Source organism: Eschrichtius robustus, chromosome 8 (genome assembly GCF_028021215.1).
Source record: "Eschrichtius robustus isolate mEscRob2 chromosome 8, mEscRob2.pri, whole genome shotgun sequence".
NCBI lineage: Eukaryota > Metazoa > Chordata > Mammalia > Artiodactyla > Eschrichtiidae > Eschrichtius > Eschrichtius robustus.
This window is the reverse complement of record NC_090831.1, coordinates 127244621-127262786: the sequence shown is the minus strand read 5'-3', so window position 1 is coordinate 127262786 and position 18166 is coordinate 127244621. Positions and strand designations below refer to the sequence as shown.

Below are 18166 nucleotides of genomic sequence, written 5' to 3'. Positions count from 1 at the left end.
CTTCCCTGCTGTAGTCAAGACACAACAACAGAACAGACAGGAAAGTCTGACAAAGCCTACCATGCCCTTTGCTAGCCTAGACGGGAACCCGAAGGTCAGAGGCAGGTGTCTGCTGCACAGATGCTGGATGCTGGGTGCGGGGCCTCTGCTCCCCTTCAGCCTTGAAGCAGCTGGCAGACCCAGTTCAGGGCCAAGCTGCTGGAACATGCACGCTTTTGGACCTGGTCCTTCCACCAATGAGAAGTGATTCTCAAAAAGAGACTCCTCCTCCTAAATCAATCTGTCCAGGAAGTGAGTGATGCTTGGGGCCGGAGCCCTCTTAACCGCTCTTGAGGTTTGTTCCAGGGCCGCCCACGAACAGCCTCTTCAGGAAGTTTCCACCCTGCTCGCCACCTACTTCCCCAAGGACCTGTCATTTACAGAGCGCTGCAAAGGGAACGGTTGTGGGGACCTGGCTGGAAGGCCCCCGAGTGCCCACGTCGGGGCAGGAGAGGCACAGGCTCCGCCCTGGGCAGGAGCCCCAGCACGCAAACCAGCTGGCCTCGCGCAGGGACCAGGTGGAGGATGGGGACCAAAAACCCCAGCCTGATGGGGTAGGGAGTTTACAAAAGGGGGTCTAAACAGCCACCCTGGGTAACAGTTTGGTAGTTTCTTACCAAATTATACATTTACTGTACGACCCAGCCATTCTACCTCTAGCTATTTACCCAAGAAAAATGAAAACGTGCCTGTAAGAAATTCTGTATGCGAACATTCACAGCAGTTTTATTCATAACAGCCTCAAGCTGGAAACCACTCAAATGTTACATGGCGAACACATAAACAAATTAGTCTATCCACTCACTGGACCACTTCTCAGCAATAAAAAGAATGACCTACCTGCACCGGCAGCGACGTGGGTGAACCTCAAAAGCATTCACGCTAACGAAGCAGCCACTCACACAGGACTACGTAAATATGACTCCATATATAAGACATTCTGGAAAAGGCAAAACTACAGGGATGGACGCCAGGGGCAACCACAGTGGGTGGAGGATGGGCACGGCGGAATATTCTGGGGAGACGGAAATGTTCCCTATCTTGGTTGTGGAGGTGCTTCTATGATTGCACCTATTAGTCAAAACATAATGAAAACTTCTCATTTAAAAAGTGTGAGTTTTACTCTTAAGTAAGTTATGCTGCAATGAGGCTGCAGTTATATAGATGTGACCAGTGTATCCTTGTCTCTCTGGATGACCACCCATCCCGCTGTCCTTGAGTGCTGCTTTTCTGGACAAGGCTGTCCTTGAGGTTTAATCTATGCGAATGTCACTGAAGTAAATAAGGCAGGGGGCTTTGTGTCCAGCCCCCGTAGGGACCGCCTGGAGCAGAGAGAAGGTGACGTGAAGATAGAACAGAACAGACGAGACGGCAAGCGACACCCGTGGCCTTTCCACTCTCCGCCCGTGGCTGGTATAGTCCTGGCTCGTGGCGGGGGTGAGTGCCGTCATTTTGCAGCAGGAGTGGAGGCACAGCACACGCTGCTGCAAGCATCTGGCAGGCTCGGCCTCCAGGGCAGTCCGCCACGCGCACCAGCCTTTTCTCTTTAGGAAAAGGTCTGTGAGCAAGAACACAGCTGACCTCAGGGATGCAGACAGAGCCTTCTCAGGTGACTGACACTCAGGCCCAGTTGAAAGGGTTCAACACAGTTGCCTCTAATTTGGTGTGACTTAGAACTGGCCCTGTGATTCTTCAAGAGAAGCTGGTGAGCAGCCGAGCTCCGAAATGCACGAGTCGGAATAGGCGGCTTCCAGGCTGAGCCCGCTAGGTGGCGCTCAGGTCAAACTCCAGCCCAGACACAGAAGGAGCCTGGCATCACGGTCCCTTTCTGGGGATGAACTGAGAAGACAGAAGCGCAGGCTGTATCTCATCTCCGTGGTGCAGACGTCAATGCTACAGAGACTTTAATGCATATCATTAAATAAGTCTCCAAGAACGCTGTCAACCTGCGACCTGCCACTATTTCTCTGTTGAGAGGACAAGGAAATTAGTGTTTCTGGGGAAATGTTTGTCATTATTTTCCAGAAATAGAAGGGTTATTTCTCAGTTCCGGATAAAATCCTGGCGGTCACTTAGTGATGAGAGCAAGTGAAGAAGTGGGGTAGGACCAGCTGACCCCAGATATCCAAACTAGAAACACCTGAGTAACTTAAAAAAAACTCTACTGAGGTCCCACCCTCTGAGACTCTGGTCTAACTGATTTGGGGTGGGTCCCAGGCTTGCATCTTCTTATAATAGACAATATCATTTAATTAATTAACTAACTTCCTCGACTGTCAGCCAACATCTATGGACTCCCTCTTGTGTTGGGAATAATTCAAGGATACGAACACACAAGTTTAGGTTCCACAAGGCGCCTGACAAAATGATGCATCATGCATATCTTCACCTCATTTCCAAATGGGTTTGTTTGCTTGAAAATCTTCAGATGTGGTAGGCAAGTTTTTGAGAACAGCAAATGATTCAGTGGAAAAGAACCCCTTTGCATGTGGCTAGTGGCTTTTCTGCCGGTAGCTCAGATCTGCGGGTGCAGCCTCTCCTGTGGTTATTCTTGGGCACCCCTGTTCTCATCCTGGGCAACAGCCACCAGGGCCACAGACACAGGCCAAGCCCCTCCCAGCAAAACCCCTCTTTCTGACACCTGACACCTTAGAATTCAGGAGAGAAACGGGTCGGGCAGTAAATGCATATTGAAAACATTTCTAAACATTCTGTTCAGAAACATTATATACCCACAACAAGGTAACTAGCAATCTAACGCAGGGATACATTACAGTGTGAAATGAGAGGCAATCTTACTCCAGGGGTGCAGGAAGCTGCAGGGGGATTTTTAGAGGAGGGGTTTTGATGTATCAGAAGGAGTTGGACACCGTGAGCAGGAAGTTTCTGGCGTGCGTGTGGAGGATAGGGTGAAGGACGGAGAGAGCAAAGGCGGGAGCACCTTCTTAGGGGGGCAGTGATGGCACACGTCACCGATGCGGTCCTTGAGGCAAGCAGGTCTGGCACCTGGAAGTCATCACGTGCATCTCCACTCCCCTCCACCGCCAGCCCCGATGCATCGATCATGGCATCCTTCCCCACAGAGCCCAGGCACAGCTCTAGACCACCTTTAAACTCAGAGCTCCAGGAAGCCATTAGAACTGATCAGAGCTGGCACTGAGGATGAAATTTATTTTCCGTCTAAAGGTAGGGAAATTGCGGGGAGGGAGATTCATTAGATTTGGTTGTATAATGGAAGGTCTTGGTTCCACCATGAAGAAAGCCCGTAGTGCTTTCTGCACTCCAAAATAGGCACTTAAATGCACCATCTCGTTATCCTACAGTATTTCATAACCTTTACATGAACCCTATCAGTCAGGCATTTTATTTCCATCATATGTACGGAGTAATAGTGCCGAGAGAAGCAAAGAAACTTTTCCATGATTACACAGGTAGAAAGGCTGACTGGGAATTTATTCCCAGATAGATTTGACTTTAAAGTTCATGTTATTTTGATAGTGCTTGCTAACAGTTTGGATTTCAGGGGAGGAAGGGAGAGAAGGAGGGAGGCCTGGAGGGGAAGGGAGCAGGAGAGTGGGAAGCAGCGAAGACCAAGTCCTGCAGGAGAGCTCGGAGCTGTCCAGAGTTCTGAAATTATTGTGAATGCCGATAACAGCAGGACTCTCCCCTGCCAGATGCCACGGTAGACACGTAAATGCCATTCTAAGAACTCTCTTTCTCCTACATTTTGGCTTCATGTTGGCACTTCCTCAAGGTATACAAGCAATCCTATTCATGCAACTTCTGGCAGCTCTGCAGAGCAAAGTGTGTCTGAGTGGAAGGTCCAGTGCAGGGTCCTGGGGAAGGAGACGTGGAGACACTGACACTGCTGGGATTCTCCCCGCTGCCCTCATGAACTCACTATTTTCAATATTCTCAATGCATCAGGCTCAACTCACACAGGCACAGGCTGCCACAGATTTAATTAGAGGGACATGGAGTATAAACCCTTGGCATCTGTCTTCATTTTCCAAGTGAACACCAGACGCCCATAATCCCAATCATGTGGTCTCTACACTGAGCCTTCACTGCTCCCCACCGGGTCTCCTAATTGGCTCCATGCTCCTGACCATCCCTTTCCTTCTCTCTAGACACACACATAAAACTAATCTACGCCCGCCACCTTCACCACGTCTCTCTTCTGCTCGGTGTTCAGTGTGTTCTTATTGGAAAGACTCATCACACCGGGGTGGGGTTTAGGTCTTCCACATGTCAGGCTCACCCTAAACCAACCCAACCTTACCTCTCCCCATGCAGAGCCCCGTGAGAACAGCCCTGCTCGGGCCTGGCCTGGCACCCCACTAACTCCAGGAAGATGCTGGCTCATGGAAAAGGTCAAGCCTGTTTAATGATTTACACGACCTGGAATATCTCCTCTCTGCCTCCATCTATTAGACCAAACCAAACCAAACCAAACAAAACTTACTCAATTATAAGGCTCCGCTCAAGCCAGACTCCCTTTCTGAGATCCTTTATGACATCTCTTCTTTTGTGTTCAGTGTTTAAAATACCCATTTGAGGCACTTAACTTTATATTGTTATATAAGTCTGTGTCTTTCCTCTTCAACAAGATTTTGAACTTATGGATAGCAACTGTGCTTTTGTTGCTCAATACAGCATTTCAATAAATGTTTGTTGACTTATATTGTCTTTTCTGCTTCCACTGGAGGCAAAACAAGAAAGTCTTAAAAATCAATTGCAGTAAGTCAGATTGAGATGAGATAAAAAGAACTTATTGAGCATTGAGAACTGTAGATAGTTGAAGCTATAGACATCTCTTTTAAGAGAGAAATTAAAATCACATGGGCAGGACTTCCCTGGTGGCACAGTGGTTAAGAATCCACCTGCCGGTCCTCCCTGGTGGCGCAGTGGTTGAGAGTCTGCCTGCCAATGCAGGGGACACGGGTTCGAGCCCTGGTCTGGGAAGATCCCACATGCCGCGGAGCAACTAGGCCCGTGAGCCACAACTACTGAGACTGCGTGTCTGGAGCCCGTGCTCCGCAACAAGAGAGGCCACGGCAGTGAGAGGCCCACGCACCACGATGAAGCGTGGCCCCCGCTTGCCGCAACTAGAGAAAGCCCTCGGCACAGAAACGAAGACCCAACACAGCCAAAAATAAATAAATAAATTAATTAATTAATCAATTAATTAAAAAAAAAAAAAGAATCCGCCTGCCAATGCAGGGGACACGGGTTCGAGCCCTGGTCCAGGAAGATCCCACATGCCGCAGAGCAACTAAGCCTGTGCACCACAACTACTGAGCCTGCGCTCTAGAGCCCGCGAGCCACAACTACTGAGCCCGCGTGCCACAACTACTGACGCCTGCGCGCCTAGAGCCCGTGCTCCGCAACAAGAGAAGCCACCGTGATGAGAAGCCTGTGCACCGCAACAAAGAGTATGCCCCGCTTGCTGCAACTACAGAAAGCCTGTGCGCAGCAACAAAGACCCAACGCAGCCAATAAATAAATTAATTAATTAATTAATTTAAAAAAATCCCATGGGCATTAAAATCACCTGAGTGTCACAGAACAAGTCTTAGCTTTGAAAAATTATTAAAGGGAATTTTATTATTGTAGGGGTTACATCGTTCCTCTCCTTGTAACAGAAAGGATTTGAGCTGGCTAGAAAGTAAAGTCTAAAAAAATTTAATTACAAGACTATAAATATATATTGGGGATATATTACAATATGAAGAATAACACTCCCAGGCATTCACTAGAAGCAAAATTCTTTGCTGTGCACTTTGCATGTACCATTCCACTTAATTCTTATAATGTGCCTATGAGGTGAGCACTATTATTAACATCTTTTTAAAAATATGGAAACTAAGATCTGTAGAAGTACAGCAACTATCAAGGTCACACAGCCAAGAGTCAGCTGCAGACTGGGATTCACATTAAGGTCTATGGGACCACAGGGCTTCAGTTCTTAGCTCCTGTGTCATGATATCAGGCAAGGTACTGGGCATTGTGCTATGTTGTCAACCTAGATTTCTATTTTCTAAATAAATGGAATGCTCTTCTGCATCCCAGCCTATAAAGTTAGAGAGAGTAACCCTGGGCAGAAGGAATCTATGTCTCAGTTTATTATTTTCACAGATGCAGAATGTGACTTCATAAGTCAACCAGAATTCCAAAGGAATACAATTCTGTACAATCTGTTTGGTGCAGGTAAATAAGCAAGGTCAGGGCAACAATATCCACAGAAGATGGCCTGACATGTAAACAAAAATGCCTCTGAATACTTCTCAGTTTCTGTTCTATTATTGCTCTGTTTGCCAAACTCCAAAACGCCAATGCTACATAACTACGGGGCATACCAAATTTTTCTTAAAATTGATTTCTGTTATAGAAGGATTGATTTTCTCTAGCCCATATGATTTTCAGAATGATCCTAAAAGATATAAGAAATTATAATTATATAGAAATATAATTTTTCTAAAAAAAGCACTCAAGCCAATGGGAAAACTGGTCCAAAAAAGAGTCATGTCAGGAAAATGTCAAGAAACAGCCAAGTCTACCAAAAACTGCTATGAAAACACACAACGGACCCTTAACAAAGAAGATTAGCTGGTTATAATCTCTATTATGAAAGATTGCTTTATTTTGTTGACATTCTGATATAAAGACTTAGTGAAACACTTTATGTTAAAAATAATAGCTTTAATTCTGGCTTAATAAACAAATTTGCATAAAAGACATGTCCTTTAAGAATACAATTTTTGAAAATTTAGTATGTGAAAGTCAAACGCACCTACCCTTAGGTTCTAGATCTCCGAATAAATGAAAATTCACTTGGCTCGGCATTCTCCTTATAACCCAAGCCGTTACATGCACACGGGGTTCTAGTGGGCTCTAGCTGCAGAGGTCACAACTGGAGGAGGAGGAATTTAAACACAGGACACGAAGGCCTCTTTATGGCTCGTGGAAGAGACAGAAAAGAGGATACCCCCTTCCCAGATTCTTCCGTCATTGGCAAAAGGAAGGAAACCACAGTTTAGAGGGCACTGAAAAATTAATTTGATCCTTCTCTGTGATTGGTTGGAAAGTCTGAAGCCAAGGGGGAAAAAAAAAAAAGCTGTAAAGGACAAATAATCCCATCCTGCATACTGAATGGCCCCTGGCTGGAAGAGAGGAATTGAGGGGAGAGAGGGATGAAAGGAGAGGTGAGAATTTGAGAAAAAGATACAGATCTGTGACTCCAGAAGTATCAAGAGAAGCTCTCAGATTTTTGGTCCTATGAGTGATGTAAATTTAAATATTTTAATAGAGATAGTTTTATTTTAAAAAGACAATTGTGGGGCTTCCCTGGTGGCGCAGTGGTTGAGAGTCTGCCTGTCAATGCAGGAGACACGGGTTTGAGCCCTGGTCTGGGGAGGATCCCACATGCCACGGAGCAACTGAGCCCGTGAGCCACGACTGCTGAGCCTGCGCGTCTGGAGCCTGTGCTCCGCAACAAGAGAGGCCGCGACAGTGAGAGGCCCGTGCACCGCGATGAGGAGTGGTCCCCGCTCGTCGCAACTGGAGAAAGCCCTTGCACAGAAACGAAGACCCAACACAGCCAAAAATAAATATAAATAAATAAATAAATTTATTAAAAAAAAAAAAAAAGACAATTGTGCTTTCCTTGATACCCCAAACCCAGCTACGGGGCTGTGTTCTCCCCCTGCCAACTGGTGGAGCTCTGGCACAACTGACTGAGCTCAACAAGCCCCCTTTGGAGGCTGAAGCTGCAAAAGCTCAAAGCCTGAAGTCCCATCCAGTTTGGAAATCCACTGTCTCATTAATACAAATAAGATTTTGACAATATTTGAAATTAGTTAGTTCATTTATTTTGCATAAATGGTCGAGCAATGCCATTTTTGGAGAAGCTGTCAGTTTACGTGGTGATGAGATGAACCATAGACATCCTCATCCACCAGAGATTGTTTCCCATAAATGTAACAAGTAATCTGCTACATCTTTCAATCTTATAAGAGTCCTTATGTAACTAAGCAGGACCATATGGGGCCTCCCCGGAACAGACCCCTCACCCCATGCCTTCTGCCTGCCTCTTGTCTGTAGAAAGCCTGTAGCATACCTAGGCTTTCTGCAAGTTCCAACGAGAAAATTAATCAGAGAAGTGAGAAAATGCAGAAAGAAAGGAAAACAGTCAAACAAGACAAAATAATAACAGTTTAGCCATTAAACAAAGTCAAGGACCTTCAGTTCCTCCTCAAGGGCCATAGATACTATTCTGAGCCGTGTCCTTTGAGCTGTTTTGCAGATACTGAAGCCCCCACCAGGTGGAAGAAGTTAACTGCATGCTGCCCACAAGCACGTAGACCCCAGACCAGTTGGAACCAGAGGATTGATGATGTTGACTCCCAATTACCTCACCACCAACCAATCAGAAGAAGGTCCACGAGCTGATTACACACCCCACCACCCCCCTCTCTCATCCTGTCATTAAAAACCTTCTCCTGAAGCCTTTGGGGAGTTTGGGCCTTTTAAGCACTAGCTACCTGGACTCCTTGCTTGGCGCCTGCAGTAAACGCTGCACTTTCCTTCGCCACAACCTGGTGTCAGTAGATTGGCTTTACTGTGTGTGGGCAAGCGGACCCAAGTTTGGTTCAGTAACACTTAGAAAAGCAATAAATTAGCACCACTAGAAATCTGATATTTACAGCTGTAATTTTACCCAAGGTGGTTGTTTTGATGGCACAGGACTGAGAGCGAGCCAGGCTATGCTGGATTCCAGCTCTCCTGGGCACCAGCTATGAGATGACAGACAGTTCTCACTGTGAAAGGAGGAGAAGAATGCTTTTTTGCAGGACTGATGTGCTAGGGTAGGCGCACTTGAGACTCATTCAATACATGACGGCAATTATTATTACTATGATTATTTTTAAAATACCAAAAGCAGCTCACTCTTTGTTGGCATCCTCTATGGGGAGATCATCATCCTCATTGTGAGCGCTGAAACCAAGCCTTCAGCACACACCACCTTGTCCTTCGGTTTTGTGGCTGGTTTGGCAAACGCTTGTGCCAGGTTCTCAGAACCTAGTTCTCTTAAATTCTAACTGATGCAGTAAAGTCTTTATACCACGTGTCAAGCACAAAATGCTTTTCAAGTTTCGAGTTTTACAAATTTATATAAGATGAAATGAAATATCCATCATCTACAATAAATTCTATTGTTCCCAGAAGGGGTAGATAAATCTCAAGGCATAATTATACTCCTGCCTGCCGTGACCTTTGAAGATGCATATCTGCTTGAAAAATAATAGAATAATTCCTCCTTAGTGAAAAGCATTTGAGTTTCTATTTGAACTATGCTTTAAAAAAAAACACCTATGGATACTTTATTTTCACTACGGGGGTCATCTTCAGTTTCTCGGGGCTTGATTTTTCTAATAGTCTAACAGAAACGATTAATCACATTTGGCCGCATGTCTGCATGTATCTTTTATTTATCAAATGAACTTATTTTCCCCATGTTTGTTTTCCAAGGAAATGCTCATATTCTACCTAAACTTAGTAGAAAACAGACAGCAGCAGTTGTGAAACATCCATGCCGTGATTAATGCTCTCCTATGGAACAATACTTTTTAGCAACTCCTGCTGTTTGTTTAAATTTGCTTAGGAAAATTAGGATGCCTCCCCGTAAATAGTCACGGGAATTTACACAACACTGCCAGCAGTACAATCCAATTTCTTTGAACATTTCCTGAGCACTTCACCTTTTCGGAAAAAAAAGTGAGAGAAACCATGGAGAGTATGAAAGAGAAGGAAAAGGTGGGAACAAGAACACAGGCAGGGGTGAGGGTGGAGGGGTTGTAGGTGGGTGGGGGAGGGGAGGAGGAAGGAGAAAGGAGGAAGACGAGGGGAGAGAAAGAAAGAATAAAATGGAAGCAACAAAAGCCATCCCTGCCACACTCTCCTTGCTCTGCAACTGGTTTTCCCCGTGCCCACGCAACAAATGGCTTCACCAAACTTCAACCATGTCTTAACACCTCCGGACTCCAAAGATGAGCTCCTGATAACGCACCCCACGTTGTGTGTGGCTGTGGCTACCCAGAACTGAAAACTCAGCAAAATCACGCTTGCACTCATGTCTTTCCTCCCCGCTCACACTTTTGGGTCCCAAATCTTGCATTTTTGAGAAACAAGATGAGCTTAGGGGTGCTGCCTTCTCTATTATGTATATAAACCAGAAACCCTCCTGGGATTCCTAGGTCGAATCACCATGCCCTAGAGGGGCCACAGCTGATTACAAAGTGGGGCGGGGGAAGGGGGAATCTTTCTCTGCAAACCTGGGAACCAGAGCAGGAGGTGGTGGAGCTGTTCTAGGAAGGGGGGCTTCACAAATGGGCAAGAAACTGGACTCAAGTGACCCCCTCGGCCCTGGAGGCATCACGGAGGTCCCACAGCGTCGGGACACTTTGCTGTCAAGAAATAAGGTGCCTCATTTCCTGCCCTAAGAATTAAGCAACTAGTCAGCGCTCTGCTTTGTGCTTTGTTTTGCAGATTTCGCGTTAGAAGAAAATGAAAGAACAATCTTACCCATGAGGAATTTTGCTCAGGACATAATATCCAGTATAGGAGTGTTGATATATCTGAAACAGACAAAAAAAAAAAAACAAGAAACAATAAAACAAGCATTGAGACAATGGTTGTGATTATGATATTTTTCAAATCACTGTGAATCCTAATAAACATCCCTGGACCAAAAGTAGTTAGTCAGGAGACCTGGCGGCAAAGTCTTTTATTTACTCAGGAAGTTAATTTGCATACCTTGTTTGTTTTATTTTCACCATTTGCATGTAGTTTACTGGGCAGCCAGAGGCTAGCTGTCATCTCCATGACTACCTGGCTTGTGATTAAATCAGGGGCAGAGACTTCCAGCTCAACTAAGTGTAGCACAGGACTAACAAGGACACTGCTCACCGGAGGCTGCCCGACAGCCAGCTGGACCCTGAAACCGTAAGACCCACGCACTGCTGTAAACCACGGCCGATGCTACTGTGTATCCTCGGTGAGTACTGAAGCCAAGATCGGCTTAACTGGGCAAACTCCTGCCCCCTTGGACAATTTGATGTGCAGGTTTTAGCTTCACGGAGTGGTCAATAAACTAAGAACTCATTGCAAGGGGAGCATGGCTTTCAAAGCTAAGGTAACAACAACAAAACAGCATTTCCAAACTCCTGTAACTCCCAAATCTCAGATGTCCCTCTTAAACTCTTGAACCAGGAGAATACTCCCCAACCCATAAATGCAGTGACTACAATGCGAGGGATACCCCCAAAGAAGGGAGAACGTGGTCTCCATCCTCTCCAGCTTTCTGGACAGAGGCCCTCCCCAGGGTGTGGAATGTGATGGGTTACCGTGCAGGGTTGAAGTGAGAACCGTACACTTCACTTTCTTTCTGCTACCTGTGGAACTTTGGAGAGCTGGCACCCTGTGTGGGCAGATGTTCAGGGACTAGCATTTTGCAAGCAGCTTTCTGCAGATGACAGGTGAGGGACATGCAGCCGAGGCGGACAGATCTACTGTAGAGCACGTGTCATATGGATGCGTTTGGAACTGATGATGGAAGTGAATCTTCAAAAGAAAAATGGGTAGGATCTGCTAATACCTCTGAGCCCCCCATCTAGTCTGGGCCCCCAGATTAATTTCTAGGAAATCACAGTGGATCAGTTATTTGGAGAAAAAGGGCCCAGATATAAAAAATAAACAACAGCACTTAAGTCCCAATGACCTTTTGCTTCCAGTGATGTCAAGACTCCTGAACCAGACACCTGGGGCCTGGGGTGACCTGCTGGATGGCAGGAGATGGGCATCTGACTGGGGAATTACCTTAAATACTGGTTATTATGAAGAAATAACCTCTAAGGAACAAGATCGTGAAGAAGAACTTCACAGAGCTGCCATGGCGATCTGAGCAGGACCAGAGGACCCTGACTGCTGTTTCTGAAGCGCTGCACGGCGATGCCCCCCCAGGAGAAGAAGGAAGGGCCTGTGGACCAGCCCCTGTGTCCTGAGCAGACTGATGCCCAGAGAGCCCCTCAGAGGTCCTTGAGCTTTGACACAACGTCGCCTCTGTGAGCAGATGCCGGAGCACAAGCTGGGTGGATCCGTCCCACTTCTCCACGGTTATGGCATCGGGTGCTGTGCTGTGTAGTGTTTCCAACCTCTCCTTCCAACTATGTGTCTTTTCATACTGTGTGTCTCACTTTATTTTCACAGTAACCCCAGGAAGGCAAAAGATTACCTCTGCTTGTTGAGATAGGAAAGTGAGGTCCAGAAAGGGTAGAGGAGGGCGGAGGAAAGGCAAAGGGGAGGGGAGGAGTGGGGGCACAAGGGAGAGGAGCAGAGCAGGGAGGGTGGACCCTGATTCGGCACCCTTGAGTGCTGGGGGACTTCGTGACTCAAACAAACAGAATGTGACGGAAATGATGGTCTCAGGCTTCTGAGAGCGGGTTATAAAAGGTATCGTGGCCACCTCCTAGCTCCCTTTCAGATCACTTGCTCTGGGGGAGGCTGGCCACCATGGTGCGTGGACACTCGAGCAGCCCCGTGGGGAGGTCTGGGTGGTGGGGGGCCGAGGTTCTTCCCCGTTCGATCACCAACATCCAGCAAGGAACTCAGGGAGCTTGGAAGTGGATTCCTCACCTGCAGTCAAGGCTTCAGATGATGCGGCCCTGGCTGATAACCTCACGAAAGAACGTGAGCCACAGATGCTCAGATAAGATGGTCCTGAATTCCTGACCCACAGTAACCATGAGATAATAAATGTTGGTTATCTTGAGCCACTAAGTTTTGGATAGTTTCTTACACAGCAATAGGTAAATAACATACCTAGTTTAAATCCAAAGAAAAAAGATAGCTAATAAATCAGATGTGAGTACACTGAGTTACTGGGTTCCCTCCCTAAAAACTTGCAGCAACTTCTAAAACAAATAGACAAATTCCTTATCCAAAGAGTGTCCGTACAGAAGAAGTGAGGGGCTGGTGGGGGGGCACTGTAGGCAAAAACCCTTGGAGGAAGCCTTTGAAATGACCGCAGAGAACAGTCCAAAGCACTGAAGGAGACGGTGGTGGTGATGCTGGTGTCGAGAGTGGCTGGCATTTTGAAGCACATACTATGTACTAGGTAGCGTGCCAGCTCCCTAGCGTACATGGATGCATTCAATCTGTATGAGGAAGGTATCAGTATTCCATTTTTAGGATAGGAAAATTGAGTCAAACGCAAGCAAGATTTGGCCTGAGGTCTGTTTCTCTCTAAGCACATATTGGAAATTGCCTGAACAAAGGGTACAGCTCTTAACTCTCAAGTTACAAATCCAAGTTGATTGTTGTCAACTGAAAAATCCAGAATACCAACAGACATAATAAACATGCAAAGTAAGGACATGTGCTGTCTTTCTTGGTCTTATTTAATCCATCTGGAAACAGTGATTTCAATTCATCCTCTGGTTATGACATTCCCAAACCCCTAGACTTACATCTTTGCATACCTCTTTAAATATACCTGCAAATGACCCTGAAATTCAGCTTTGTGACTATCTTCTGAGGGGAACCGATGAGAAAAAGGAAGACAGAATTAAAATAACCTTATAAGGGCAATGGTAAGAAGAAGATGAGAGAGAACTATCCCTTTACAATTCTATGTCTGTACTGTCAGGCAAAAAGAAAAAAAAAGCATATGTGGATGGGAAATGTAATAGAGTATCTGGAAAACTAAATCACTAATTAGAAAAATTCACACGAAATGAAAGAGAGTCAAGACGTAGCGACTGGATCTGCCAACTATGTATGGGACGGAAGCATTCCAGAGTAAACTGTTAATGCAAATGGAAAGCCTTTAACATGAAAGTGCAATTATGACTCAAGTGCTACTCAAAAAAACGGGGAAGTGGGAGGAAGATGCGAGGATTCTCTCATTGCTCCAAGAGGAAACAATCAAGTACCATTCTCTTCCACAAGATATTCCCGCGACCTGGAGCCAAAAGAACCCCAGGCACAAAGAAAACAACTTTGAAAGAGGACAAATTTCGAGAGTTTCATTTGCACCATCGATGCCTTACCTCAAAACGCATTAACGATAAGCTATATCTCACTGAAAGAATTTGTTCCTTGGAGAGAGAAAAGTCTTTTTTTGTGTGTGTGGTCTCTTTCTCTTCTATTTATGCTTCTTTCTTTAAAACAGACTCTAAATACTTCTGATCATGGAAAAAAGTACAAAGAGTTGGAAGCTGATAAGACTGCATTGTTATTTTTCTGTGAGTGGACTTTTCGAAGTTCATGAATGTAAGTTACTTTGGTTTCTTCCCACAGCAACAAATTGCTCTTGGAAAATGAATGCATGAAAACCTGTTACCCAAAACACCATTCACAAGATGGGAAGACGATTTCAGCATATTATTTTTTAAAATATATCATGCAACACAGTTGATACTGGCATTCAATAATTGGGAAAAAATAACCAGTGAAGGGCTTGTCTTGGGCTAAGGTCATATTTGGTCTGCTTCTAATGTTTCTGAAACATCACTCTGCCCACAGCTTTCTTTCTGATCCTCTCCCCTCATCACCCCCTGAGCCACACTTTTGATTTCTCTCCAGTCTTTCCTACCTCAGCCCCATCACGCACACTAACCCAGACTCACTCTACATCTTCTTCCTCTATGAAACCTTCCACTCCTGTAGTTTTAAACTATGATTATCTGAATATTGGTAATCTCACAGATCTATCTCCTCAACTGTAGACCAGTGTACCAGATCCCCCCGCCCCCCGACATCTCCATCTTATGTGTCACAGGCACCCCAGACTCACTATTCTCCAAGTTATCTCTTATCTACCCTCCAAACCTAGTTCTCCTTTGATACTTCCTATCCCAGTCGGTGGCTCCCGCATCCCCTCAGTGATCTGAGCTGAAAACCTAGTTTCTCCTGACTCCATTCTTCGCCTCCTTCCTCCTCTGGCTCAATTCAATCTATCTCCAAATTGTGCCAAATTAACTTCTTAAGTCCTTCTCAAATCCGTCACCCACTCCTCATCCCTATGGCAAGCACCTTCCTTCAGACCTCCCCCCATCCTTCCTCTCCAGGACTAACCTCTGAGATCTTGACCCCATTCCCTCCTGATACCTGTTGAACTTTATCAACTCCTCTACTACAAATTACGTGCCTTATATTTTTCATCACTCCCTCTCCTTGTTCCTTCTCCCGAATCTGTAGAATTCAAATCTCCCACATTAAAAAATCCTTGGTCGTTCCCCCCACCACCCCTCCGACTCCTTCTTCTTTTTAACTATCATGGCACTTCATAAGGGAAGTCTACACTGCTTCACTTTCTATCACTTTGAACCCACTGCATTATCCTCCCGACGTCCTCAAAGTGCCACCTCCAAGCGGATGTCCCGCCGCCGTACATAATGATATCTTTCTAATTTCCAGCCCGCTCGCTCTCTCTGCGGTACGTGATAAAGGTGATAGGAATCCTTCTCCCTCCTTCATTCCATGGCAGGTCACTGCTTTCAATCTCCTCCTGCCTTCCTCCTTCCAGCCTCTTTGCCTTTCCCTTCTGCTGTACAGACCCCTTGAATGGATGCAGGCACCAACCTGCCGCTCTTGGGGGTCTCCCTTGTTGGTCTACACCCTCGGTCTGGAAGAGCACGTTCATTTCTGCTTTCTTATGAGGCTTCTTACAGAATTCATATTTTTATGCTTGATCTATCTTCTGAGTTCTAGACTCATATTTTCAGCTTGTGTTGGGCCTTTCAGCATAGATGCTTTTACCCAAAACTTTTACACCACATTCAGTATTTTGAAAACCAAATAAACTCTTTTGCTCCTAGAGAATTCTCTTTGATGTGCTTCCACTTACCTGGTCTCTCGGTAGAAACACACTGGAATTAGCTCCAACCACTTCTATTCCTTCCTTTCCTTACTGCCCATGTACAGTTGGTTTCCGAATTTCACTGGACTTGTACCTTTGGAATGAACCTTAAATTCATAGCACGTCTTCCACTCTCAGTAACACTGCCCTAGCTTGGGATGCCTCAGTGGCCCCAGTGACCTTCCAGTTGACCTGCCAGCCTCCCGCCACTGCTCCTCCCCCTCCTTCCCACGGCCTCGGGACGTCCCTTCTTCACAGCGACAAGTCGGGAGCAGTGTGGCGGGTGTGGTGGTTCGGGACAGCTCTGGAGTAGGACACACCTACTCCTGTGGAGCCACTACTATTATTACACAGGTTTAGAGGAAGACACAGGATCAGTTCTCAGCCTGTTGATCACCCGAGGGGTGAACCCAGGAAAATTACTTAACCTCTGAGCCTGAGTGTTAGAGCTGTGAGTATTTGTTCAGGAAATTTAAACCACGATAAAGGAATCAAGAATGCTCTTGTTTAAATTTTAAGGAGAATTATACGATCTAGTGACTAGCATTATGCAGAAGCCATGAAACTCTTTTTTTCTCTACTCTTTTGGGCTGTAAGAAAACAGGAATGCAGAGTTGGAGCTAACCTATTTCAAGGGCGGGGAAAGGTAGGAAAACAACTGAGATTTTGCCCTGGGTGCCTGGTCAGCACAATCTCTCTATTCTTTAGTGTTCCAATAGCGAGATGGATGGTCCCCTGAGGTGGTAAGCCCCCCAGCGCTGATAGAATTCAAGCAGAGACTGGACAGCCGTTGTGAGGAGTGCTCTAGAATGGGTGTGAAACGGAGCAGGACCCTATGGTCCTTGCCCCCCCATGTCCACCGCCTGCCTTTCGTCTGTGGAAAAACTTTAGCCAAAGAATAAGTTTAATCAGAGAAATGAGAAAATGCAGAAACAACAGAAAAAAGTCAAAAGAGATCAAATCATAATAGTCAGTAAGCAAAGTCCAGGACCTTTAGTTCCTCCTCAAGGGCTACAGGTAACATTCTGAGCCCTGTCCTGTGAGCTGTCTTACAGATACTGAAACCCACCAGGTGGGAGAGGTTAACTACATGATGACCAGACGTAGCCATGACATAAGCTGCCACAGTGCCGAGAACTAGCCTCAAGGAAATGGGAACAAACCGACCCTGGAACTGAAGACTAACTGTACTTAAAACAATCAAGGTGACGTTGGTCAGAGCACCGCAGGACCAATCTCAGTATGACGGTCAGAGCTGACTGCGCTGCTGCTGCAAGTAGCCCCCTCCCTCGGCCTATAAAAAAAGCTCTTGCCCCCTGCCTGTCAGTGGGAGCGGGGGAAGCCGGCCTTCGGACAGAAGTCCGCCCTCTCCCCCACCCCAACCCCGGTTGCCGGCCTCCAAACTAAAGCAAACCTCCCTCTCCACCAACCTGGCCTCTTTAATGGCTTTTGAGCGGCGAGCAGCCGGACCCCACTTTCGGTTACAGGTGTGACCATCCCGAAGCAGATGCTCCCGGGCACATGCCTGTCCCTTTCCTAGTTGATCCTATATTCTATTTATAGAGGAAATTAAACATATCAGAGGGTGCAGATGAGCTCAGAGTAAGATTCTCCCAAGCTAGGATCAAGGACACCACGGATGGAATACGTGGTTAAAGAAATAAGATATGGTAACGTGACGTGAACAGAGGCTGGAAGTGCCGGCAAAGATTAACACAGGAAAGAGATAGACTGGGCAGGGAAAAGAAAGTGAGATTTGGAAACCGAATGGTAAAAAAAAAAAGAAGAAAAATTATCTGCATGAGATGCACGCTGATGAGTGAAAAAAAATAGAAACCTGGAGGGAAAAAGTAAAAACTCTAAAAGAAGTTGGAAAATGTGAGATTTCTTGGCTTTAAGATTGGAGAAAATAAAGTGTTTACCAGAGGGTCTATCTCCTCACAGTTTTAAAAGTTCTATTTCCCAAAGAGAAGGAAATTCCATTAGGTTCTAGCTGGCAACACCCAGCTCGACTGAGAATTAACACACAGCCAGTGCCCCAGGAGGAAGAGAGCCAGCTGCCTCCTAAGCCCACGCCAAGGTGTCGTGGACCACGCCAGACGCTTCAGGAGAGTCAGGCACTGTTCGCGTTCCTTGGTAGCGTTTTGTAAATGGTCCCTCAAAACCTTTCTGAAAACAGCTTTATGGAGGAATAGCTGATACATCGGA

General features: G+C 46.1%; 1 protein-coding gene across 1 annotated transcript in view; it reads right to left on the bottom strand.

The window, feature by feature from the left end:
- Window positions 1-18166, bottom strand: part of DPP6 (dipeptidyl peptidase like 6) — a 780578-nt gene that overhangs the window by 220704 nt on the left and 541708 nt on the right. The window contains exon 6 of the mRNA XM_068550205.1: window positions 10624-10676. Coding sequence (XP_068406306.1) covers window positions 10624-10676 — 53 coding nt within the window. The remainder of the gene's footprint in view (window positions 1-10623; window positions 10677-18166) is intronic.